This window comes from Pongo pygmaeus, chromosome 13 (genome assembly GCF_028885625.2).
Source record: "Pongo pygmaeus isolate AG05252 chromosome 13, NHGRI_mPonPyg2-v2.0_pri, whole genome shotgun sequence".
Taxonomy (NCBI): Eukaryota; Metazoa; Chordata; class Mammalia; order Primates; family Hominidae; genus Pongo; species Pongo pygmaeus.
In genome coordinates, this window is record NC_072386.2 from 53182735 (window position 1) to 53208297 (window position 25563).

Sequence of the window (25563 nt, forward strand, 5' to 3'; positions counted from 1 at the left end):
TCTTCGGTACTGCAAACTTAACCGCTAATGGCGCTGTGGGTGGAGAAACGTTTGTTAGGTAGCGTTATATATTGTTATCTGGTGTTCCCTATACCGAAAACGGCGGGAGGTACCCAGACCAGGTGTCCACTTTGCATGTTGCTTGAAAATTGCAATTCATTCCTTTACATTGACATTTAAACCAGTGATTCTAAGGCAGAGTTGGGGCGGAGGGAGGAGAATTTTGAACAAGCGGAGCCAATTTTCCTCTCATTTCTAATTACAGGCAACAACAGAATTCTGCGAAACTTGGTTAGTTGGAGGAGTACACCAAAAATAAAGTACCGGAGCCAGCACGGCTTCAAAAAAATTAGGATCAGTACCGCTAGCAGCGAACGCATAAGAAGGGCTTCCTGTATGCCTACGTATCTTGTTTAAGTCTAAAGACATGTACTCTGTTTATCCCCTTTTTTTGAGACGAGGAAATAGACCCAACATGCCCGAGATCACACATTTTACAAGGAAGAGGTAGGATCCAGCCCCGGGGAGTTTAACTTCAGAACTTGCACGTTTAATAATCAGGTCTTGCTGCCCTACTCATAAAGAGACCCAAATAACAACAACATGACGCCATCTTTTCCCACGTATTTAGATTGGCAAACTTGTGAAGTCGCTTAATACCAAATGTGTAAGGAAATGATGTGAGAATGTCATTAGTATAACCTTTTAGGAGGAGTAATTTGACAATATGAGAGGCTTGAGCGGATTGATTCAGCAATTTCACCACTAAGAAAGTATGCAACAATTATTTTTACACCAATATCCGAAGATTTACTACAAATATTTCTGGCAGCAATTTTTGTGTGTGTGTGGCAAGAAAAAAAAAGCATTCTAATTGTCCATCGATAGAGGAACTTAAATTATGGAATATTAATACAATGGGATATTACCCTTTTTTAAAAAAGTAAATTGTGTCTAAATATGCTGATATATAAATACCTCCAAAAGGTATGGAGTTTTAAACAAAGCAACTTGCAGAATTAAACATATGCGTACGTATACAGAGAGAGGAGAAGAGAGAGGGATGGTATTTGCGTCCGTGTCTGTGTGTGTGTGTGTGTGTGTGCGCGCGCGCAGAACATTCCTGGAGGATATGCAAGAAACTATTAATGATTACGTCTGGTGGGTGAGTCTAGGAAGGAAAGCTTCTGAGGATCTTTACTTTCCACATTTAGCTTCCCTGTACTATGCTGTTTGAATATTTTTCCAATGAATGTATACTATAATTATAGTATTATAACAGTACAAGATTATAACACTACAAGATTACTATAAAATTAATTACAAATAAAAGCTGAGAATCACTTTTGCACCTAAACCTTTTGAATTTAGGGGTGAAAGTCACAGAAGAGACTGGAAAGGGAGGAAGAAAAGAAAAACATTTTTCTCTTTGCTTCCATGAAGCCACAGAGTGCTTTGAATAGTGCCTGGCATAAAGTAAGCCCTATATAAACGCTAATGCTGTTAGTTTTTCTCCTACCTGTTTCACTACTTCTCCTCAGTCTTCTTCCCTTCTAGCTGACCTCTAACTTTAGAGTTCTTCATATTTTGGCCAGTGAGGAGAATCCTGTCTATTCCTGTGGCTTTAAATAACATCTGTGTATCTATAATTCTCCAATCCAAGTCCTGACCTTACCCCTGTGCTCCAGACTCATGTCTACCCGGTGATTTGTCATCTCTTTTTGAATGGTTCATACACATCTTAAATTTAACACATCCAAACCCTTGATCTCACCCCCTTCCCCAAACTTCTTTGGGTCTTCTCCGTGTCAATCAATGGCATCACCATCCAGTCCAAAACCTGGAGTTCAGCCTTAGTTCCTCCCTCTCCTTTACCTCTCATACCAACAGCAAGTCCTGCTGTTTTTACCCCCAAATACATCTTGAATCTATGTTCTTTCCTGCTTTACTGCGTACTCCCTAGGTCAGAACACTATGATTGCTTCTCAGAACTACTGCAGTAGTCTTCCATGCTTCTGTTCCATTCTTGCTCCTTACAATCTCTTCATACTCTTGCCAGAGAATTTTTTTAAAAATACATAAATCATATCATGTTTCACCCCTGCTATATCAATTATATGCTTTCAATGCAAATAACTGAAACCTCAGCTAAAAGAAACCTAAACTATAAGGACATTTACTGTGTATTTAACAAAAAGAATGATCCCAGGATAGGCTTAGCAGTTCGAAAGTGTCATTAAAGATTCAGGTTCAGGCCAGGTATGGTGGCCTACACTTGTAATCCCAGCACTTTGTGAGGCCAAGCGGGTGGATCACTTGAGGCCAGGAGTTTGAGACTAGCCTGGCCAACATGGCAAAACCCTGTCTCTACTGAAAATACAAAAATTAACCAGACCTGGTGGTGCATGCCTGTAATCCCAGCTACCCGGGAGGTGGAGGTTGCAGTGAGCTGAGATCGCAGCACTGCACTCCACTTGGGTGACAGAGCGAGACTGTGTCGAAAAAGAAAGAAAGGAAAGGAAAGGAAGGGAAAGGGAGGGGAGGGGAGGGGAAGGGAAGGGAAGGGAAGGGAAGGAAAGGGAAAGGAAAGGAAGATTCAGGTTCTTTCAATCCCTATCCCTCCTCCCCAGCATCCCAGATCTGTTTACTTTCATCTTCAGGCTTGTTACATCATGGTTGCAGGATGGCTGCTACAGCTCTGGACATCACATCAAAATATGGCAGAAGCTAAAGCAGGAAGACAGAGAAGGAGGCAAGACAGCTTTATTCACTTGTGGCTCTCATATGAAAAATAAAGATATTTCTCGAAACCTTTTAGTGAAATCCTTATATCTTATTGGCCAGAACTGGCTTAAATAAATTATGATTTGTTGTCTGGAGCTGGATGCATTGCTACCTAAACAAAACTGGAGTTCTGTTAGCAAGGAGGAAGAGTTTGTGGCAGTAAGGTAGGCAATCACATTCTCTGCCATAATTGATAAAGTTCCTGTGAAACCTAGTGGCAGCCTAATTCCTGAGTGTCATTCCTTTCTCTTTTTTTTGAGATGGAGTCTTCCTCTGTCTCCCAGGCTGGAGTGCATGGAATGCAGTGGCGCCATCTCAGCTCACAGCAACCTCCACCTCCTGGGTTCAAGCGATTCTCCTACCTCAGCCTCCCGAGTAGCTGGGATTACAGGTGTGCACCACCACACCCAGCTGATTTTTGTATTTTTAGTAGAGACAGGGTTTCACTATGTTGGCCAGGCTGGTCTCAAACTCCTGACCTCAGGTGATCTGTCCGCCTCGGCCTCCCAAAGTGCTGAGATTACCGATGTGCACCACTGCACCTGGCCCTGAATGTCATTTCTTAAACCCTCTTCCTAACACCTTCCTTGCCCTCTCCCACCCCAAAATCTCTCTTGGACTCCTTTCAGTTCCTCAAACATGGCAGTTCCTTTCCTAACTCATGGCCCTTTCGAGTTGCTATTCCCTTTGCCTTTTCTCTTACTTTGAAAGGCTTGCTAGTGGTCATGCTTTTCTTCTTAGATCTTAGATCAAATCTCATACTCTTAGGCCAATCTGGCCAGTGAGTCTAAATGAGGTTCTCATTTCTTCTTCAACCTGTTCTATTTTACCACCTTGTATATTTCCTTTCTACTATTCATCATACTATTATTTTACATTCACTTAGTTATTATGTTTTTTACCCCAATAGAATGTAAGCTCCATGAGAGCACAGATTGTTTCTTATTCACTCTTGTACTTACATGGCTCAGAACAATACCTGGCTTACAGTAGACACTCAATAAATGTGAGCTGAATAAATGGATAGAGAATGAATGAATGGAAACAAGGATAAAAGAAAAGGTTAAATAAAGGCAGAAGATGGTGAAAAAGGAATAGAAAGAAGTATATTTTGGTAGGAGATAAGGAGTGGATATAATGATACCAGAAGTAGCCTCATCTTGAGCCATTGCTGACTTCAGGATCTGAATCCTGTGCCCTGGCATAGTAAACACTTATTTTTAGAAACAGTTCTTGCTGTGTTACCTAGGTTGGTCTCAAACTCCTGGGCTCAAGAGATCCTCCTGCCTCGGCCTCTCAAGTGGCTGGGATTACAGGCACGTACAACTAGGCCCAGCTCCAGTAGACACTTTTTAAACAAGTCTTGGAACTTAATCATACTCTTCTACTTTCTTATTTTGGATAATAAATAAAATTCCTTGGAAATTGCTTTGGGTCATAATTTGCCTATTACTCCCATGGACATAGAGCTAGCCAGCTGAAACTCAAAGGAGCAAATTAGGTTTTTTTCTGAGTGGAAATTACTTTTAAATGGAAAGACTATGTAGTCCAAAATGCCCAAGGGCAGCCCTTGTGGAAGGACTTGTGTTGCATCATTATGTAAGCATTGAGCCTACAAATGCCAGTAAATCAAAGCACAAGCCAAAGAGTAACATATAAGTCTGACTCACGAACTCTAATAAAGTTGGGTGAAACAGAACCCATGTGTGGGTCCACATCCCAAATGACTTCAAGATTGTTAAAAGCTGTGCAATTGCAATTTGATTCCTTCCTTGGAAGATTCCTGGAAAATTCTTGAGAAGTGTGTATATGTAAAGAAATACTCAAATTGCCAGCTCCTGTTTTGGATATTCATGCAGAGATCACTATTATAATACAGCACTGGCCGGGCGCAGTGGCTCACGCCTGTAATCCCAGCACTTTGGGAGGCCGAGGCAGGCAGATCATGAGGTCAGGAGATCGAGACCATCCTGGCTAACACAGTGAAACCCTGTCTCTACTAAAAATACAAAAAATTAGCTGGGCATGGTGGCGGGTGCCTGTAGTCCCAGCTACTCAGGAGGCTAAGGCAGGAGAATGGCGTGAACCCGGGAGGTGGAGCTTGCAGTGAGCCGAGATTGTGCCACTGCCCTCCAGCCTGGGCAACAGAGCGAGACTCCGTCTGAAAAAAAAAAAAAAAAGCAAAAAAAACCAGCGCTACTTTTTCACCTTTAAGTGGATGTCCCTCTGAATTATTTGTAAAGCATTATTACACACCACGATAATTTTCTCATCTCATCTGCATTTGAGGTGAATAGATCCACTATATTTTCTCTTTCAGTATGTGTAAGACTTATATTGAAGGGAATTTTATATGTCAAAGGTTTTTTTAAGTTGTTATTATGATTTTTTTTAAGAGACAAGATTGTGTTCTGTCACACAGGCTGGAGTGCAGTGGCAAGATAATAGCACACTGCAGCTTCCAACATCTGGGCTCAAGGGATCCTCCCACCTCAGCCTCCTGAATAGCTAGGACTACAAGTGCACACTGCTATGCCCACCTAATTTTTTTTTAATGTAGACATGGGTTCTCACTATGTTGTCCAGGCTGGTCTTGAACTCCTGACCTCAAGCAATCCTCTGGTCTCTGCCTCACAAAGCACTGGGATTACAGGTGTCAGCCACCATACCCAGCCTAGTGTGAGTATTTTTTTAACACAAAAAAGAATAAAATTACAGAAACCCCATTCATCCATAACCCACCGTCAATAATTATCAAGATTTTACAACATTTGCTTTATCTATTCCTTTTATTCATTGACTGGAATACTTAAAAGCAAAATCTTAGACATTAAATCATTTTACCACTACATACCTTAATATATGTCTCTAAACAATGTTAATATTTGCCTTACATAAACACAAGGGCATTATCATATATATATAATGCCCATTTATCATATATATAAAAATTAATTGCTTGGTGTTATCTAATGTCCAAACCATAATCAAATTTCCCTGATAGGCTGGGCATGGTGGCTCATGCCTGTAATCCCAGCACTTTGGGAGGCCAACGCGGGCGGATCACCTGAGGTCAGGAGTTGGAGACTAGCCTGACCAACGTGGAGAAACCCTGTCTCTACTAAAGTTACAAAAAATTAGCCGGGCGTGGTGGTGCATGCCTATGATCCCATCTACTCGGGAGGCTGAGGCAGGAGAATCACTTGAACCTGGGAGGCAGAGGTTGCGATGAGCCAAGATTGCACCATTGTACTCCAGCCTGGGTAACAGGAGTGAAACTCTGTCTCAAAAAAAAAAAAAAATTCCCTGATAGTCTCAAATATTGCATTTGGTTTGTTTGAATTAATGTCCCAACAAAGTCCACATATTCCATTTGGTTGTGAGGTCTCTTAAGTATCTTTTAATCTAGATCAGTTCCCTCACCTCTTCCTTTTTTTTAAAAAAAATGCCATTGACTTATTGCAGATTAACTGGGTTAGGGGTCCTATAGAATGTCCCAGATTCTATTTATTTATTTATAGACAGAGTTTCATTCTTATTGCCCAGGCTGGAGTGCAATGGCACCATCTCAGCTCACCGCAACTTCCGCCTCCCAGGTTCAAGCGATTCTTCTGCCTCAGCCTCCCGAGTAGCTGGGATTACAGGCATGCACCACCATGCCCGGCCAAGTTTTTTGCATTTTTAGTAGAGACAGGGTTTCTCCATGTTGGTCAGGTTGATCTCGAACTCCCGACCTCAGGTGATCCACCTGCCTTGGCCTCCCAAAGTGTTGGGATTACAGGCGTGAGCCACTGCGCCGGGCTCTATTTATTTATTTGTTTGTTTGTTTACTTATTTATTTATTGAGACAAGGTCTCACTCTGTGGGCCAGGCTGGAGTGCATGGCACAATCATGGCTCACTGCAGCCTCGACCACCCAGGCTCGGGTGATCCTCCCACCTCAGCCTCTCAGGTAGCTGGGACTGCACGTATGTGCTGGAATGTCCCATGTTCTGTTATAAATATGTCTGCCTGCTTCCTTTTGTTGTCATTAACATATTTTTCTGTCCTCCATATTTCCTTTAAGTGAAGTTAACTCTAGAGCAATGCTGCCCATTAGAACTTTCTGCGATGATGAAAATATTCTGCCTGCATTATCTAATCCCAGTAGCCACTGGCAACATATGGGTATGTGTGCTTTAAATGTGACTAATGCAAGTGAGGAACTGGATTTTAAATGTATTTAGTTGGCCGGGCGCAGTGGCTCACACCTGTAATCCTAGCGCTTTGGGAGGCTGAGGCAGGCGGATCACCTGAGGTCAGAAGTTCGAGACCAGCCTGGCCAAAATGGCGAAACCCCATCTCTACTAAAAACACAAAAAATTAGCTGGGTATGGCGGCGGGTGCCTGTAAACCCAGCTACTCAGGAGACTGAGGCAGGAGAATTGCTTGAACCCAGGAGGCAGAGGTTGCAGTCAGCCAAGATTGTGCCACTGCACCCCAGCCTGGGTGACAAGAGCGAGACTCCATCTCTAAATAAATAAATAAATAAATGTATTTAGTTTTAGTTCAGTTAGATAGCTATAAATGGCTACCATATTTTTATTATCGGACAGTGCAACTCTCAGTGTAGTTGATTAGATTCAACTACAACTTTCTTGGTAAATGTGCTTCATAGGTACTTCCTATGAATCACATAGGGAAGCATATAATGTACCTATAATGATGCAGAGTGGGGCTGGAATTGATCAGTGAGTTCATATGGTGACAGCCAGATTCTGCTAATGTAAAGTTTGCCTAAAGAATATTAACATTAATATATATAAATTATATATGTGTGTATACGTATGTATGTATATATGTATGTGTGCATATATATGTATGTATATATGTATATACACATTTCATCTTTTTTATTTATTTATTTTTTGAGATGGAGTCTCGCTCTGTTGCCCAAGGTGGAGTGCAGTGGCGCAGTCTCAGCTCACTGCAACCTCTATCTCCCGGGTTCAAGCGATTATCCTGCCTCAGCCTCCCAAGTAGCTGGGATTACAGGCATGTGCCACCACACCCCACTAATTTCTGTATTTTTAGTAGAGGCAGGGTTTTGCTTGTTGTCCAGGTTGGTCTCGAACTCCTGACCTCAGGTCATCTGCCCACCTCAGCCTCCCAAAGTGCTGGGATTACAGGCGTGAGCCACTGCACCCTGCTATACTTCATCTTTATGCAGTTTGTTAGAACCAAGGAAAGAACTCAGTGTAGTTCATTGAGCTTTCTCATACATACAAAAGTGAGAAAGGTAAAACTTTCTTCTCTGTATATCAGAGTTTGAGAAAACTAAACTATTACAGAACATTTTAGAGAAAGACTTTGGAGAAGGCCAAATATAAGACAGTTATTTCTTGGGTCTTGAGACTGGGCCCATGCTTTAAAAGAAATAAAAAATCATTGACCTGGAAATGCACTACTACTGAAATAATCCAGATCATTTCATGTTCTTGGGTGTTTTTTCGTTTTTGTGTTTCTTCCTTTTCAGGCATTTCTTCCAAATGCAAATGACTAACTCACTTTGGAAACTCAATCTGCTGGTGTTATTCATACTTGCTAATGAATAATTCACTGCTCAAAAGATTGTAGGGCCTGACAAATGAGTCTGTTGAGTCCAGACATAAACAAATGGCTTAGAACAGGACTTTGAGGGTCTTTTTTTAAAATCACTTATTATGAAATACAGCTGTCCTTTTGCTCTAATAAGGGAGTATGGATGTGATGGAGAGAACAGGCCCTCTTTTCTTACCTGCCGCCTTGTCTGATAACCCAGGTAGCCTTTCTTTTTGCTGTAGATGGGGAGCCGATGGCAGGAAGAGGAGTCAGCATGCACTGAACAGTGCTGTAAAACCTGACTTGACTAACATTTCCCCTTTCAGATTATGAAAGCTACAGACTCTTTTCCTGGAAAAATGCATATATGCACATGTAGGAAATGCTGCCTATCATTTCAGGAGGTTTAAGACCCCTGAGATAGCCAGGAATCACAGGATAAGAAGCCCTGCACTGGAAGCAGAAGTGGCAGACACACTTGCATGGATATTTTTATGGCATGCAGTAGTATATAGGATATAGCTCCAAAAGCTGAAGAAGCCAGTTCCTGCTTCTTTCTATATTCCCAGACCAATCCTTTGTATTATTTTACATTTTCTACTTGTTTTAATGTGGTTTCCTTTTTGGATTAAATAATGCAAGTACTTGGCAAAAATATATTTTTAAAGTACCTATAGATATTCAATAAAAAATAACTTCCTCTCTGCCTCCCTACCCCAGGTCCCTCCCCAGAGGCACACATTAATAGCAGCTTCTAGCATATCTTTTCAGGGATATTCTAAGCATATATGTAGATACAATATTCTCCTTCTCTCCCAAATGGCAGCACACTGTATACATTTTTTATGCCTTTTTTTTCTTGGCTCTATATTTTAGAGACTATTTACTGTTAGAATATATAGCTCTGTCTGCCTCATTCTTTTTCCATGCTGCATAATATTCTATCATATGGCTAAACCATAACTGATTTAATCTGATCCTACCTAATGAACATTTAGTTGGTTTCCAGCATTTTTTCAACTAGAAATAATTGTGCACCATATGTTTTTGTGAAAGTATACCCATGGGATAAATTCTTAGCAGAATTGCTGGGTCAAATTAAACATTTTGATAGACATTATCAAATTGCTCTCCAGATAAGTTATATGTGGTAGGCATAATAGTGGCCCCCAAAGATATCCACATCCTAATCCCTGGAACCTGTGCATAGGTTACCTTACATGGTAAAGGGGAAATTAAGGTTGTAGATGGAATTAAGGTTGCTGATCAGCTGACCTTTAATTAGAGAAATTATCCTGGATTATCTGGGTGTTTCACAAAGGTGCAATCACAAAGGTCCTTAAAAGTGAAAGGGAGGCCAGGCATGGTGGCTCACGCCTGTAATCCCAGCACTTTGGGAGGCTGAGGCAGGTGTATTACTCGAGATCAGGAGTTCAGGACCAACCTGGCCAATATGATGAAACCCTGTCTCTACTAAAAATACAAAAATTAGCTGGGCATGGTGGTGCGTGCCTGTACTCCCAGCTACTCGGGAGGCTGAGGCGGAAGAATCGCTTAAACCTGGGAGGCGGAGGTTGCAGTGAGCTGAGATCCCGCCACTGCACTCCAGTCTGGGTGACACAGCGAGACTCTGTCTCAAAAAAAAAAAAAAAAAGAAAGGGAGAACCAGAGAGATGGCAGCATAAGAAAGACTTGGCTCTATGTAGCCAGTTTTGAACATGAAAGAAGGGAAGTTTAAGCCAAGGAATACGAGCAACCTCTGGAAAAGCAAGGAAACAGAAAGGCAAGGAATGCAGCCCTGCTGGCACCTTGATTTTAGCCCAGTGAGATCTGTGTTGGACTTCTCACAAAATTAAATGATAAATTTGTCTTGCTTTAAGCCCCTAAATTTGTTAAGCAGCCATAGGAAACGAATACATTGTATGTATTTACACTCCCATCAATGTGTTTTCCCATACCCTTCCCACTAGTGCTGTCTCTTTAGTAGTTTCTTCCTTTCATATGAATACACTTATTATTTGAAATATTTATAATTTTTGTCTTATAATTAATTTTTTTTAGTTAAAAAAAATCTCAGCCATAATTATCTGTCATATTCTTGTTCTTTGTTTATTTACTCTTTGGAAAATCCCCATTTGGGGCATGTTTCATTTTCTTGTCTGGGGCCAGGATGTGAACAGGATGTGCTGCTGTATCATTTCTGCAATGCTGATGTCACTGCTGGCCAAGCTGCACTGCAGACACTCTCTGGAAATAGCGGTTGTTCATTGAAATCTGTTTGCTGCCACCAAGAGGTATCTACCCAGGTAATAAAGCCTTTCTCTTGAAGTGGTGACAGTCCAATCCTTAAAAGGCTTTGTTGGCCCCCAGCAGAGATGGACAGCCTCAATTATAAATAACTTTGCAAGATGAGTGAGAGGGACTGGGTGTGTAGCAACTGCCACATCTCCACAGCAGCTGAGAGCCTCAGGTAACCATGGTGGGGACAATTAGGAGAGTGTGAAGTATCCCCATCAACTCATTTAATATCATCATAGCAGATTAGCAGAAGTAGCTGTGCCTGGTCCTTTCTAATTCTGCAGATTTCTTTTACCCCATGTGATGGGACCTCTCTTTATCCATGTACATTAACCCCCACAGATTGGCTTGGCCATCTCTGCATTTAATATTCAAAAATATTTATTATCTTCTATCCTATTTAGGGTATAAATGCTTAGCCATGCAGAGTTTACAGATTACGGAGACAAATAGTAATCAACAGTCACAGGAACAAATGTAAAACTGCTATTATGGCAGTTGCTACAAAGAGGAGATACACATATTTATATGTATGATACAAGATATGATATTGAGATTCCACCTTGTCAGGGGCAGCAGAAGACAGGTCTTGGTGGGGTATGTAAATCTGTATACATGTGTTAATCAATATCTGCAATGGATGACACTCTAAGTAAAGGGTATAGAGTGAGGAAAGGAAAGGACCTAGAAACATTGCTTAGCCAGACAGAGGAGGATAAACAGACAAAGAAAGAATGGCCAGAAAGTTGGAGGGAAACCAGAAGAGAGCTGTGCCCTAGCAGCCAAGCAAGGAGAGTCCATTTAGATCAAGAGTTAAGACTAAGAAGAGCATAGAATGGAACACTGTGTCTCTAGAGATCAACAGGATGTCTATATTGCAGACCCAGTGATGTGGTAGGGCACACCTGGATTCAAATGTGGCTGCTCCCTTATTAGGTGTGTGGCTTTTAGTAAAATGCTGTCTAGCTTCAGATTCTGCATCTGTAAAATAGGGATAATATCTCCCTGATAGAGTTATTCTAGGGATGAGATGAATTAGCATATGCAATGTGCCTAGCACTTTGCAGATCCTCAATAAAGACTGATTCTTCTCTCCCAATACAACTCTGGCTATTTATTAATTTGTTTTGCTTGTCATTCTCCTTGATTTCTTAGCATTGGTGTTGGTGACCTATCTGTTAGGATCATCACAGGTCCTGTCCCACATCACTCTGGGTGTCAGCAAGTTGTGAGTGACAAATCAATGATCTGGACACTATAGGTAGTTAGGTGCCCACCTGTATCTCTTGGTATGCAGAGAGACACAGCACTAGGAACTGGATAAGGATACAATATGCCCTTCTTCATCATACCAAGTTTTTCCCTTCCAGGGAAATAAACTCCAGTTACCAAAATGAATACCGAATCTTGTCTTGACCATCCTTCTGCACTATTTCCAATTGTATAACTCTCTAATGCAAAATATTAGGAATAAATGACTGAACATAATTTAGGATTTTAAATTCTTTTTTCAGAGACAGCATTGGCCTTCCTAGATTTTTTGGATTGCTAGAAGGAGCCACTACCTGCTCCTTTCCTTCATTTTTGTCTATTAGATGTAGTGAATGTCCCCTACTCATTCAGAACTCTTGCTCTGCCCACCACCTCTGACAGTGTTTACAGTGTAACTGTGGTTTTGGCAAATACAATAACTACCCATTGGGCTACTCAATGCTTGCCTTAAACTAAACCCCAGAAAAGGCTGGACACCGTTATGGAAAGACTGACATATTTCTATTGCTGCTAACAGGGGATACCTAACTTTTAAATATGTTTAGGAATTAACCTTATATTTCTAATTAGCACACGTTTGTTATTGACAGTGGCCATGTTTTCCGAAGCAAACATAACATTTAATAAGCAAAGAGTATTTTTAGGAACAGGCAACTATATTAAATGAGAATTGTTACAGAAACTACAAGGCTTGGGGTCGTGCAGATACTAAACACGTGTATTAAATTAGAACAGACCTATGATCTCATTCTACTTTCAGAATGAAAACGGTAAACATTTTAACATGGTAATTGGGGATAGCAGGAGCTGATGTAAAGAAATCCGGGATTGTTAGCATTTCTCTATCCGTCTAGCACGCTAGACAGGGCTAGTCTCTCTGGTTGGGGGACTGCGTAGGCAACAGCGACCTCGCCTCCAAGCGGCGCACCGTGAGGGCGCGCGTCTGCGCTGGGGACTCGCGCGCGTTCCACGATGAAGACTGCACGTTTGAGTGTCCCTGGCAACGCCACGCTTCCGCCTTCTGGAAGCCTGCACTCCGGCTTGAGTGTGAGAGACCCGTCCCGGTGGGAGGGACCTGGGCTGGGGGGGACGGTAGGGGAACAAGGGGGTGGGACTGGGGAAGCTTCTGGGAACATTTGCTCTAGGGATTCAGCTAAACTAAGAAAAATTGGTCCAAGGCTCGGCACAAAAGGATCTTTTCATTCCAGTCCTTTCGCCCACGCAGGGAACGATGCCTCTGGAGGTGGTGGTGGAGCTGCAGATCCGGGCGGTAAGAGATCGATGAACTCCCCCTCCTTAACCTCAAGTCGGACTCTAAATAGTCTCAGGTGGTTTTCAACAACCCTCCCCCACATCCCCCACTTACCACAAACACATCATTATCTTCTGGGACAGATTGTACCTTTGTCTTTAAGATTCTCCATATTGGTTTTCCCTGACTTCCTAACCTTTAATTCAGCTCCACCTGTTCCCACTTTTTTTTTTTCTGTTCTAAAGCTAACATGTTTCTTATCTTTATTGTGAATTTTTAAATCCTTTTCAAACAACCCCGCATTAAGTCCAGGTAGAATTTATTTTCTTCTCCTGGATAAAGATTTGTGAAAGTATTTTAAACTTCTTTAAATAACCAGGGAATAATTTTAAAAAGCTCCATCATTTCCTGATTATTTGCCAACTCTATGAACCAATCGGATATTTTCTATGCTGTTTCCCCTTAGTGATGGCTCTGGCTTGCTAATTCCAAAAGGGAAATCAATCAATCAATATTTTGTAATTACCAAATCTTTCCTAAGTGAAGTGCTGTGGCAGAGTGACTCCATGGTTTCTACTTGGGGGTCTGTCATTCCCTCTTATTTCAGTTTCCATTTTCCAATCCTTCCATGTAGTTAGTAACAGAATATCATGCCGCTTTTCCTCTAGGGGCTTTTCTACTGGCTATGACTACAAGCACAATGCTAACAGGAAATTGTCATGGAATTTGGTTGGCCTCCATACAATTGGCAAATACTGTGGTTTCATCATACATGTGGGTGTGAAAGGTGATCAAAATTTCCTGGATTTGTCCCACTCTGCTGACAGCAAATAGGGCTAGACCATATTAGTAATGCTATACCAGTTTTAAGCTCTAAAAATTGTGCAGGAAGAAGGAACTCTTGAGAAGCTAAGTGATAAATCTGTCTCCCTCCTCATCAAGGCAAAAATTAAGCAAGTTTTCATCTCACTTCATTCACCATTATTGGTTAATTTTATTTTGATTTTTAAAAGGCATTCTTCAGTGTACAATTAACAAAGAAATCAGTTTTCTACTCTACTGTACTTAGGATGCTTCAAAAACATCAGGTGAAATGATCTATGCTTTAAGAGCCAGAAAACTCAGGCCCCAGCAACTAAAACAGAGAATTCCAAAATTGTAATTACGAACCAGATGGTAAGCCTAATTTCATGCCCCTAATATTCAGATTTGTGGACACTGCAAGAGGAAATATCATTTGCTTCCAAACATCTGGCTTGAATATTGCTGCAGTTAAAACAAAGGATCTCGCTAAGGTTAAACAACAAACCCAAACCACTTAGAGCTTCACAGTTTAGCTGCTTTAGCAAGTGAAGAGGTAGTCGGTATTCAGGATGTTGTGGGAATGCAAATGATTTGATTTTGAGGCATGGCTGTTCCTTTTTCAGTATGCCCCTCACTCTGAACAAGTTTATGCTTTCACTCATTCAAAACCTACTTATCACAGCCATTCTCCAAGTTCCGAACCTCAGTATGGCAGATCAAAGTCCATAATAATTTCTATTTATAAATGCCAAAATAGTCATTAAGATTATCTGAGGACATCACTTCCATAGGTAATTTAAAGGATTTCTTTTCAGGTAGAGCAGCACTTAAAGCACATACCTTCTCCAGTCTTTCTGGGTCAAAGAATAATGAGCAGAGTCCACCCTGCGTTTGGTGGTCTTTGGTCTTATGATTTGGAGAGGCACCATGGATGAACAGCTTTAAATGTAAAGGTCAATGTAAACAGAAATTTTGGAGTTTTATCTTGTGCCTGGTATAGCAGCAGACTCCCATGATGAATTTCAAGTTAAATACTGTTACCTAAAATGTGCTGTACCTCAGAAAACGGAATTCCTTGTGAAAAACTGTAGCATACAGGTATATACGAGAAAGCTTATGTTCTTGCATTGAGAAGACGTTCCTTTTCCCCACTTTATTACCCTCATAGAGGAGCATTATTCTTTATTCAGTGGAGATGACTGGCAGCATGGCCCCATCTCCTGTCATACTGGTCACTGGCATAATATGTGGTCGGCCTATTCCCAAACTTTCAGTTCCTCTGACTTTCCCCAGCAACTTAGTTTCTTTGCCTTCTCTCATGCCATGTTAGGTTGTAAACAGAAATAAGCATGGGGCCATGTCCCATTCTTCCTTTTCTATGAGCATCTTAGATATGCCTACCTTTTAAGTGATTCCTCTTTAAGCAAGTTCTTGCTTTTTCTCTGAATGCTAAAAGACAGTTAGGGAGTAGGGGGAAATACATAAAGATCTTTTGAGGGGTGGAGGGAGAGGAGAGAAAGACAAGTATTATAATCTCTTTTCCCACTACCCGATCCACAAATATGGATAGAGATAATAAATTAAAGAGATAATAAAGTAAAAAAGCTTACCAAGAAAATCAGGATTAAGAAGAAATCTCCCAACTGTGGCAACAGATCTTCAGGGAATAAACTAGAAAAACCTATGTCTTGGACTTTAAAAATACTGTTTAAAATCTACCTCAGGAAAAGGACTAGGATTAGTACATGACCTGTCTGTATGTATATTTACAGAATGAACATCATGTTTCTTTCTGGAAGTTCAGTTTAGTGGTATGTTGATTTAGGGATTACCACAAAACACAAATCTTACTGATACCAACTTTTAACAGCAACAGTATAACCACCTCAGCTTGTTTTCTTTGCAGTTGTCCTGGAGACATAAACAGTTGTTGAATAAATATACAATAGAGGATTTTTTGGGTTTTTTTGCTTTCCCTAATATGGCTGTGTTCAGTAATGGCCAGCGTGTGCTCCAGCCTAGCAGCACATCAAGATCATGGGACACCTGAAGTCCCAAAGGAAGCCTGAAATGCCTAAGAGGGACAAGCGGGATGGCTGCTGGTTTAGGTTGGCATCATCGAATGTGGAAACCTTCAGACTTCCTGGTGCCATAATCAATGAGATGGTGTCATCGTTGACTCCACAGTAAAAAGAGGACCGGAGCATTATGGGGTGAGAGCCAGCAATAGTCCACGATGCTGTACTGCATGTAGCCCAGAAAAAAGCCAAAAGCCACGTCGGTGACATTGTGCCGCCCCAGCATGACCCTGGAGAGGCCCAAGACGAAGGCCCACAGAACCACCAGCACCCTCAGTGGAATGGCCAGCACCAGGTGGTTCAGGATGAACCTCGACATCAGGGCGGCCCTTGTGGCATGGCCCGAGGGGAAGGAGTACTTGTCCACCGAGATTGTGACAAACATGTCCATCTGGTTGTGGGCCGGGCGGCGCCTGCGGACCAGCCCTTTGATCAAGGCCACCAGCAGCAGGTCCAACAGCAGGGCGAAGAGCAGGTTCATCAGCACCTCGCGCCCGGCCCAGCTGTCGCTCCTGCACAGGCAGTAGAGGGTGCCCAGCAGCCAGGGGATGCCGTGTCCCGAGATCTCCAGCAGCTTCATAAGGGGTCGCACGCTGCCCCACGACGAGCTCTCTCCCGCGCACACCCCCAGCTTCTTGGACAGCCACAGGTCGATGGCCAGCAGGGAGCGCAGGGCGATGCCCAGGAAGGACGGGTTCAAGTCCATGCGGTCCTCCTCGGGCAGCGGAGGCGCGGGCGACTGCGAGGGGCCCGCCGCGGCCAGGGGGAAGGAGCCGCGGCGGTGAACTGGGCTCTCCGACGCACGGAGCCGGGCGCAGGTGGGGTCCACGCCCGTAGCGCGGCTGCTGAGCAGGGACTGGAACTCAAACCTGCTGCCGCCGCCACCGCCGCCATGGGCTGGGCTGCCGGGGTTGCTGCTGCTGCTCGAAGCGGAGACGCCCAGCGGCCGTCCCTCGATGCTCCTCCGGGGACTTGGCATCGCGGCTGGCGGCCCGGACCCCGGGACCTGGCCGGACCAAACAGAGGCTTCCCGGCCCTGCAGCCTCTTCCGCTTCCGCACTACCATCTCGGAGGGGCGGGGAGAGGAGCCGGCGAGAGCGCGATTGTGACACCTGGTGGAGACGTGGGAGGGAATTGGAATTTCCAATGTGAGGAGAGCAGAGGGGAGGATGTTGGCGTTGGGAGGTACAGGTGAGGGAGTGAGGTGATGGGAAAATGTCAGTGTCTGTGGGAGCTTAAGAGAAATAGAGCCCCGTGTAACAAAACAAAGCAAAGCCTGTTTTCTCTCTCTTGTTTGTTGTTTTCTTTCTTTTTAAGATTTCTTGCCCAGGAGTGTTCCTGCCTGGCAAACAAGATGTGTACCTCGGGGTCTACCTCATGAATCAGTACCTGGAGACAAACAGCTTTCCCTCTGCGTTCCCCATTATGATTCAGGAGAGCATGAGATTTGAAAAGGTGATCTTGGCTTTCTCATTGGCTTTTGTTGTCTGAAGATAACCTAAGAGTTCTTATAAAGAACACAGTTCTTACAGCATTATTTCGTAAATTTCCTTTTAAAAAAAATTATCCGAAAGCACTTCAGCACAGTGCAAAACCGCAGTCGGCCTTGAAGCAAAACCACAGTTGGAACACTTGCTTTTGTAATGCAGGTCTGAGCCAAGTTCTGTCAATCTAGTGCTAAATACCCTGGTTGATGTTTCCTATTCTTGGAACTCCCATGGCATTTTTTAACTGGAGCAAAGAGAGCATTTCTGAATGTTTTTGGAGGTGTTAGAGGTAGTTGCATTACATTTATGAAAGGGATTATTAATAAACTGTGGACCTTAGAAAAAACTGTATTAGACCAAGAAAAATAATGAAAAAGAAATAATGAAATTAGTTAAATCCTGTAACTAAAATCCTGTAACAAAAAGGCTGTTCAGATTTACTGTTTCCTCAGATCATACCTAGATTATTTAGCTACAGTGATAAAGGCTAGATTCCATTCTGGTGAATAACATGGTGATATAAATAGTCAAAACATTACCAGCCTTCTTCACACTAAACTATTTCATAGAATATTGATGTTATTACTATGTCATCACTGACAATCTCTTAACATTTTTGTTTTGGAATTTGGAGATGGAATCAGTTTTAACCTTAATAAGTCTAATGATTTTGCCCCAAACAATGTCAGTGAGGGAGATCTGGGGAGAAGGAAGGCTACAGAGTAGAGCATGTCACTTTTTTTTAAAAAATTATACTTTAAGTTCTAGGGTACATATGCACAACGTGCTGGTTTGTTATATATGTATACATGTGCCATGTTGGTGTGCTGCACCCATTACTCTTTATTCCCCCCACCGCACGACAGGCCCCTGTGTGTGATGTTCCCCACCCTGTGTCCAAGTGTTCTCATTGTTCAATTCCCACCTATAAGTGAGAACATGCGGTGCTTGGTTTTCTGTCCTTGCAATAGTTTGCTGAGAATGATGGTTTCCAGCTTCATCCATGTTCTTACAAAGGACACGAACTCATCCTTTTTTATGGCTGCATAGTATTCCATGGTGTATATGTGCCACATTTTCTTAATCCAGTCTATCACTGATGGACATTTGGGTTGCTTCCAAGTCTTTGCTATTGTGAATAGTGCCTCAATAAACATACATGTGCATGTGTCTTTATAGCAGCATGATTTATAATCCTTTGGGTATATACCCAGTAATGGGATGGCTGGGTCAAATGGTATTTCTAGTTCTAGATCCTTGAGGAATCACCACACTGTCTTCCACATGGGTTGAACTAGTTTACTGTCCCACCAACGGTGTAAAGGTGTTCCTATTTCTCCACATTCTCTCCAGCACCTGTTGTTTCCTGACTTTTTAATGATCACCATTCTAACTGTGTGAGATGGTATCTCATTGTGGTTTTGATTTGCATTTCTCTGGTGGCCAGTGATGATGAGCATTTTTTCATGTGTCTGTTGGCTGCATAAATGTCTTCTTTTGAGAAGTGTCTGTTCATATCCTTCACCCACTTTTTGATGGGGCTGTTTGATTTTTTCTTGTAGATTTGTTTAAGTTCATTGTAGATTCTGGGTATTAGCCCTTTGTCAGATGGGTAGATTGTAAAAATTTTCTCCCTTTCTGTAGGTTGCCTGTTCACTCTAATGATAGTTTCTTTTGCTGTGCAGAAGCTCTTGAGTTTAATTAGATCCCATTTGTCAATTTTGGCTTTTGTTGCCATTGCTTTTGGTGTTTTAGACATGAAGTCCTTGCCCATGCCTATGTCCTGAATGGTATTGCCTAGGTTTTCTTCTAGGGTTTTTATGGTTTTAGGTGTAACATTTAAGTCTTTAATCCATTTTGAATTAATTTTTGTATAAGGTGTAAGGAAAGGATCCAGTTTCAGCTTTCTCCATATGGCTAGCCAGTTTTCCCAGCACCATTTATTAAATAGGGAATCCTTTCCCCACTGCTTGTTTTTGTCAGGTTTGTCAAATATCAGATGGTTGTGGATGTGTGGTATTATTTCTGAGGGCCTCTGTTCTGTTCCATTGGTCTGTATCTCTGTTATGGTACCAGTACTTTGCTGTTTCGGATCCTGTAGCCTTGTAGTATAGTTTGAAGTCAGGTAGCATGATGCTTCCAGCCTTGTTCTTTTGGCTTAGGATTGTCTTGGCAATGCGGGCTCTTTTTTGGTTCCATATGAACTTGAAAGTAGTTTTTTCCAATTTTGTGAAGAAAGTCATTGGTAGCTTGATGGGGATGACAATGAATCTATAAATAACCCTGGGCAGTATGGCCATTTTCACGATATTGATTATTCCTATCCATGAGCATGGAATGTTCTTCCATTTGTTTGTGTCCTCTTTTATTTTGTTGAGCAGTGGTTTGTAGTTCTCCTTGAAGAGGTCCTTCACGTCCCTTGTAAGTTGTATTCCTAGGTATTTTATTCTCTTTGAAGCAATTGTGAATGGGAGTTCCCTCATGATTTGGCTCTCTGTTTGTCTGTTATTGGTGTATAGGAATGCTTATGATTTTTGCACATTGATTTTGTATCCTGAGACTTGAGCATGTCACTTTTAAAGGTCTGGAAAGTGATGCCCAGAAAGTGACCTATCTGTTTCAACCTGAGGTTGACAGTGGAGATGAAGATCAATTTTCTGAAGGGCTAAGGTTGTATGTAACATTTTTATAAATCACAACCTGTTAATTTAAATGAAGAATGTACCAAACTGGCTGGATAAATGAGGAAAGAAATAAATGGCTATTACCTTGGAACATATACTCAGAATCTAAAGGAACTTAGTTCTCCCATTTAGATGTTAGAAGTGGTAAAAAGTTGGTGGTAAAAGTGCAGTCTTTCCCCCATCCCAATAATTTTCTTATTAGTTATATCAATTTTGAATTTGCTCTGTAGAAGCCTTTTTTTTTTTTTTTTTTGAGACAGAGTGTTGCTCTGTCACCTAGGCTGCAGTGCAGTGGCAAGACCTCGGGGCACTGCACCCTCCGCCTCCCAGGTTCAGGCATCTGCCACCACACCAGGCTAATTTTTGTATTTTTAGTAGAGACAGGGTTTCACCATGTTGGCCAGGCTGGTCTCAAACTCCTGGCCTCAAGTGATCTGCCCGCCTCGGCCTTCCAGAGTGCTGGGATTACAGCATGAGCCACTGCATCTGGCCTGTAAAAGTCTTTAAAAATATTTTTATAAGAAGCCCAAAGATACAAAATCGTAGAAGCGCACAACTAGATAACTCCCACCTCCTTGATTTGTCAAAGAGAAGAGTGAGCCTGAGTCACATTTCAGATGCCACTACGGCTCTGTTGAAAAGCTGTACATTTGAGATTACTAGTCAAACAAATCATGGAACCACTTTTTCATTTTATACAATTCAGTCAATTAATTGTCCTCTTGCATGAGTTGTTTGGGTTCATATTCCTTTCTTCCTGTTGGTTTTAGCTTCCTTGTATGTGTTCCCTTCTCTAGCTTCAACTATTTTCAGCGGGTAGTGAAAAAATTTTCTTTTCCTTAGATCTGTTTAATTCAAAATGGAATTTTCTGAAGCATTTGGGTAAACAAGTTACTCATAAGAATATATGAGTCATTGTTTAAGCAGTTCGTGTTGATTAATTTACTCCCCAAGATCATACTTGAGAAAATCCTTAGATATGGATATGTTAGTTTCCTAGAGCTGCTATACAAAAGTACCACAAATGGAGTGGCTTAAACAACAGAAACATATCGTCTCACTGTTCTGGAGGCTAAAATTCTTGAAATCAGAGTGTGAGCAGGGACATATTCCTTTTAAAGGCACTAGGGAAGGACCTATTCCAGGCCACTCTCCTAGTTTCTGGTATAGTTCCTTGGCTTGTGGCAGTGTAATTCCAATATTTACATGGCATTCACTCTGTGTGTGTACTGTTAAAAAAATTGGGGGTGGGGGAAGTCATTAGGCTGGGGCGGCTCCAGTGCTTTAAATTCCTATGTAAGCAAACTGAAGCCCAATGTAAACAGTAAAACTAGAGACATTTACCAAACAGATGCCACCAACGAACCTCTAACTAAAGATTTTACCAATAAGAAACTGCCAACTAACCTTTAACTAGAGACTTTACCTATCAGAAACTGCCAACTGATCTCTAACTAGGGTCTTTCCACTCCAACCAATTAAATATATTTTCTTTGTCTTATTTTCATGTCAGCCTGTAAAAGCTTGCTGCCCATAATGCAGCAGCGGAGGTCTCTGAACCTCTTTTAGTTCTGAGTGCTGCCCAGTTTATGAATTGTTCCTTGCTCAAATAAATTTAATTTTGCCTAAAGTTTTTCTTCTTTTCTTTTTCTTTTTTTTTAAAAAACAGTTTCTGTGCTCAAATTTTTGCCCTTCCTAAGGACACCAGTCTTATCAGAGGCCTACCCTATCCCAGTATGATCTTATTGTAATTTAAGTAATTTTATCTGCAGTGACCCTATTTGCAAACTAAAGTCATATTCTGAGATACTAGGTTTAAGACTTCATCCCACGAATTTTTGGGGGGACACAATTCAACCCATAACAATGGGTAAAATGAAAGGATTGTTAAAATAATGTAGGCAAAAAAACCCCACTTACCCACATTTGCTTGATAAATCCAAGTCAGTAGGACAAAAATTGATTATATGAGACACTTTCATTTTTGTTTAAGTTTGAATACCATTTAAATCAGAACTTTAAATCCTGAAATCAAGCTCTGCTGATAATGTTTTGTTTTTCTTAGGTCCTAGAGCTTAGGGGGAAAGACAGGGTGTACCTTTATTTCAATCCTATCCCAGGCCCTTTTATTTCAAGAAGAAAATATAAAGATTTGGCAATGGCTAGACAGATATTACAATGTTTTTCTTGTGCTTCAAGATACACTTAAAACTTTTGATACTCTTCTCTCTTTCTTTTCTTATTCTATGGGAGTGTAGCTGCTAGTACTTAGCTTTCCTTTTGTGTTACGCGTAGGTAAAATTTCTTTTTATGTTCCTTTTTAGCACAACCAATTGCTTGGGGAGAGAAACCATTCATTCAGTTAACATTTAATGAGTATCTGTTGTATACAGAATGTTTTTCTAGGTAGTCAAACGAGACTCTTTGAGATTGATTCAAGATGGGCTTTTAGCAACAAACAGTAGAGCTAGGTCAAGTTGATATTTTTAGCATGTGGTAGACTTAGCTAATCGAGATTTTCTTGCACTTCTTATTGTTGTGTTAATTATCCTTCATTTATTCTATAATCACTTTTTGAACTTTTAATCAGACACCTATTAAAGGTGCATCTGTTGAATTCTAAAATGTTATGTGAGTGGATTTTACATATGTTAGTTACTTGGAAGAATATAATTTACAGCTCCTTCCTTCCTTCCTTCCTTTCTTTCACAGGGTCTCACTCTTTCTCCCATGCTGGAATGTGGTGATGCCATCTCGGCTCACTGCAACCTCTGTCTCCTGGGCTCAAGTGATGCTTCAGCCTCAGCCCCCCAAGTAGCTGGGAATACAGGCATGAGCCACCATGCCCAGCTAACTTTTGTATTTTTTGTAGAGAGAGGGTTTCACCATGTTGCCCAGGCTGGTCTCAAACTCCTGAGCTTAAGCAATACACCCACCTCGGCCTCCCAAAGTGCTAGGATTACAGGTGTGAGCTACTGCACCTGGCATTTACAGTTTCTATATGTGCTTATTAATACAACTTTGAAAATTTATTTTCCCCATTTTTCTCTGCAGGTATTTGAAAGTGCAGTAGATCCTGGAGCTGTAGTAGACCTTTTGGAAAGTAGGTACTCTGAAAAACAAAACAAAAAGCCAAAAGACTATTGTGTGTAATTCACAGATTTAAAACTCTGCTCTTTTCTAAACTGTGATATGTTCATGTTTGATAAATATTTATTTGAAGACAGCCTATGTAAAATTTGAATCACGTTTTTGATTCTGTTACATACCCTTTTCTATATATAGATGGGCTTGGCTGGGCCTGGTGGCTCACATCTGTAATCCCAGCGCTTTGGGAGGCCGAGGCGGGTGGATCACTTGAGGTCAGGAGTTTGAGACCAGCCTGGTCAGCATGGTGAAACCCCATCTCTACTAAAAATACAACAAAATTAGCCGGGTGTGGTGGCACATGCCTGTAGTCCCAGCTACCTGGGAGGCTGAGGCAGGAGAATCACTTAAACCCGGGAGGCGGAGGTTGCAGTGAGCCGAAATCGTGCCATTGTACTCCAGCCTGGGTGGCAGAGCAAGACTCCATCTCAAAAAAAAAAAAAAAAACTAAATATAAATGGGCTTTGATGGATAGTATGATTCTGTTTGGTTGTTTTTTTATAAAAATTGTTTTTTGTATTTCATTAAATTAGAATATTTTTATCACCACAAAAAGCAGCCCTATGCCCATTAGCAATCACTCCCTGTTCCCCACCAGCCCTCCTAGCTATAGGTAACCACTAATCTTTCTGTCTGTATAGATTTGCTTATTCTGGATATTTCATATGAATGAGGTTATACAACATGTGCTCCTTTGTGATTGACTTCTTAGTGTAATGTTTTCAAGGTTCATCCATATTATAGCATGTGCCAGAACTTAATTTTTTGTATGGCCAAATAGTATTCTGTTGGATCAATATATCACATTTTGTTTTTCTAGTCATCAGTTGATGGACATTTGGGTTGTTTCCACTTTTAGGCTATGATGAATAATGATGCTGTGAATATTTGTGTATAAGTTTTTGTGTGAACATATGTTTTAATGCCTCTTGGGTATACCTAGGAGTGAAATTGCTGGGTCATATTGATACAGGAGTGCTGGGAAGAGAAGAGAGTGTTACCTTTAAATGATATGGACGGGGGAAGGGAAGTGCTAGGTACAGGAAGGGTGTGGTCCCTGGCTAGGGCTCCATCCCCACAGACCTAGGTGAGGACAGGCACTCCTGCTTTCCCGCCCAAATGTTGCATTTCCCAAGACCATCCTGGCCCACCATGCCCCCATCCTGTGCCTATAACAGCCCGAGACCCTAACAAGGTGGAGACAGAAGCGGCGGACATCGAGAGGAGTACATTGGCACTGGCAGAACGACACGGAGTTTGCCCGGGGCAGTTGGAGGAGAGCCAGGGCTGCCGAGCGGCCCAACTCCAGGGGAAAACCATCTCTCTTCTGGCTCCCCCATCTGCTGAAAGCTACCTCCACTCAATAAAACCTCACACTCATTCTCCAAGCCCATGTGTGATCCTATTCTTCCAGTACACCAAGGCAAGAAACCCGGGGATACAAAAACCCTCTGTCCTTGCGACAAGGTAGAGGGTCTAATTGAGCTGACTAACACAAGCCACCTATAGACGGCAAACTGTAACACACACCCACTGGGGCTTCACCCCTAGATAGTGCTGTAAACATTCACCCCTAGATAGTGCTATGGGGTCGGAACCCCACAGCCTGCCCCCCTCTGTCTGCTCCTCTAGAGATTTGAGCAGCGGAGCACTGAAGAAGCGAGCCACACCCCCATCGCACGTCCTGAGAGGGGGAAAAGGGAGCTTTTCCCGTTTCAATATGGTAACTGTATGTTTAACCTTTTAAGGAAGTTTCACATTATTTACCAAAGCAGCTGAATCATTTTACATCCCATCAGCAATGTATGAGGGTTCCATTTTCCCACATCCTGGCCAACACTTGTTATTGTCTGTCATTTTGATTGGTAGTCATCTTTGTGGGTGTGAAGTGGTATCTCGTCATTGTTTTGATTTGCATTTCCCTGATGGCTAATGATGTTGAACATTTTTTCATGAGATATTTGGCCATTTGTGTATTTTCTTTGGGGGAAATGTCTATTCAGATCCTTTGCCTACTTTTTAATGGGGTCATTTGTCTTTATTTTTTTGTTTGTTTTGAGACAGGGTCTCACTCTGTCACCTAGCCTGGAGTGCAGTGGCACGATCATAGCTTACTGCAGCCTCAACTTTCTGGGCTCAAGCGATCTTCCCACCTCAGCCTCTGAAGTAGCTGGGAC

At 41.9% G+C, this 25563-nt stretch overlaps 2 protein-coding genes and 1 long non-coding RNA gene across 23 annotated transcripts in view; 2 read left to right on the forward strand and 1 right to left on the reverse strand.

Annotated features, from left to right (window-relative positions):
- On the forward strand, positions 1–2810 carry LOC129043850 (uncharacterized). Of its 2 annotated transcripts, XR_008504553.2 has the most exons (4): positions 5–58; positions 266–507; positions 1372–1476; positions 2661–2810. It is a non-coding gene; the product is annotated as an uncharacterized LOC129043850 (long non-coding RNA). The 2 variants fall into 2 exon arrangements; XR_010123303.1 differs by having other exon boundaries at positions 1–507.
- Positions 2811–12827: 10017 nt separating this feature from the next.
- The window catches only part of SPATA6L (spermatogenesis associated 6 like), a 157493-nt gene continuing 144757 nt past the window's right edge, over positions 12828–25563 (forward strand). For 12 of the 20 annotated variants that reach the window (XR_008504538.2, XR_008504539.2, XR_008504542.2 and 9 more), the window contains exons 1-4: positions 12828–12981; positions 13160–13204; positions 17386–17523; positions 23294–23342. Coding sequence is in view for 6 of the 20 variants with exons in the window: in XM_054500950.2 (XP_054356925.2) it covers positions 12907–12981; positions 13160–13204; positions 17386–17523; positions 23294–23342 (307 nt within the window). In the remaining 14 variants the exon portion in view is untranslated. Of the gene's footprint in view, positions 12982–13159; positions 13205–17204; positions 17260–17385; positions 17524–23293; positions 23343–25563 lie in introns of those variants that run through there. The other 8 variants (XR_008504546.1, XR_008504549.1, XR_008504547.1 and 5 more) reach the window with 1 other exon arrangement.
- On the reverse strand, positions 14145–17191 carry PLPP6 (phospholipid phosphatase 6). Its single transcript, XM_054500962.2, has 2 exons — positions 15601–17191; positions 14145–15439 (listed from the first exon to the last, which is right to left on the reverse strand). Exon 1 carries the CDS (start codon positions 17132–17134, stop codon positions 16160–16162), a length of 975 nt encoding a protein of 324 aa, XP_054356937.1. The 5' UTR covers positions 17135–17191; the 3' UTR covers positions 14145–15439; positions 15601–16159.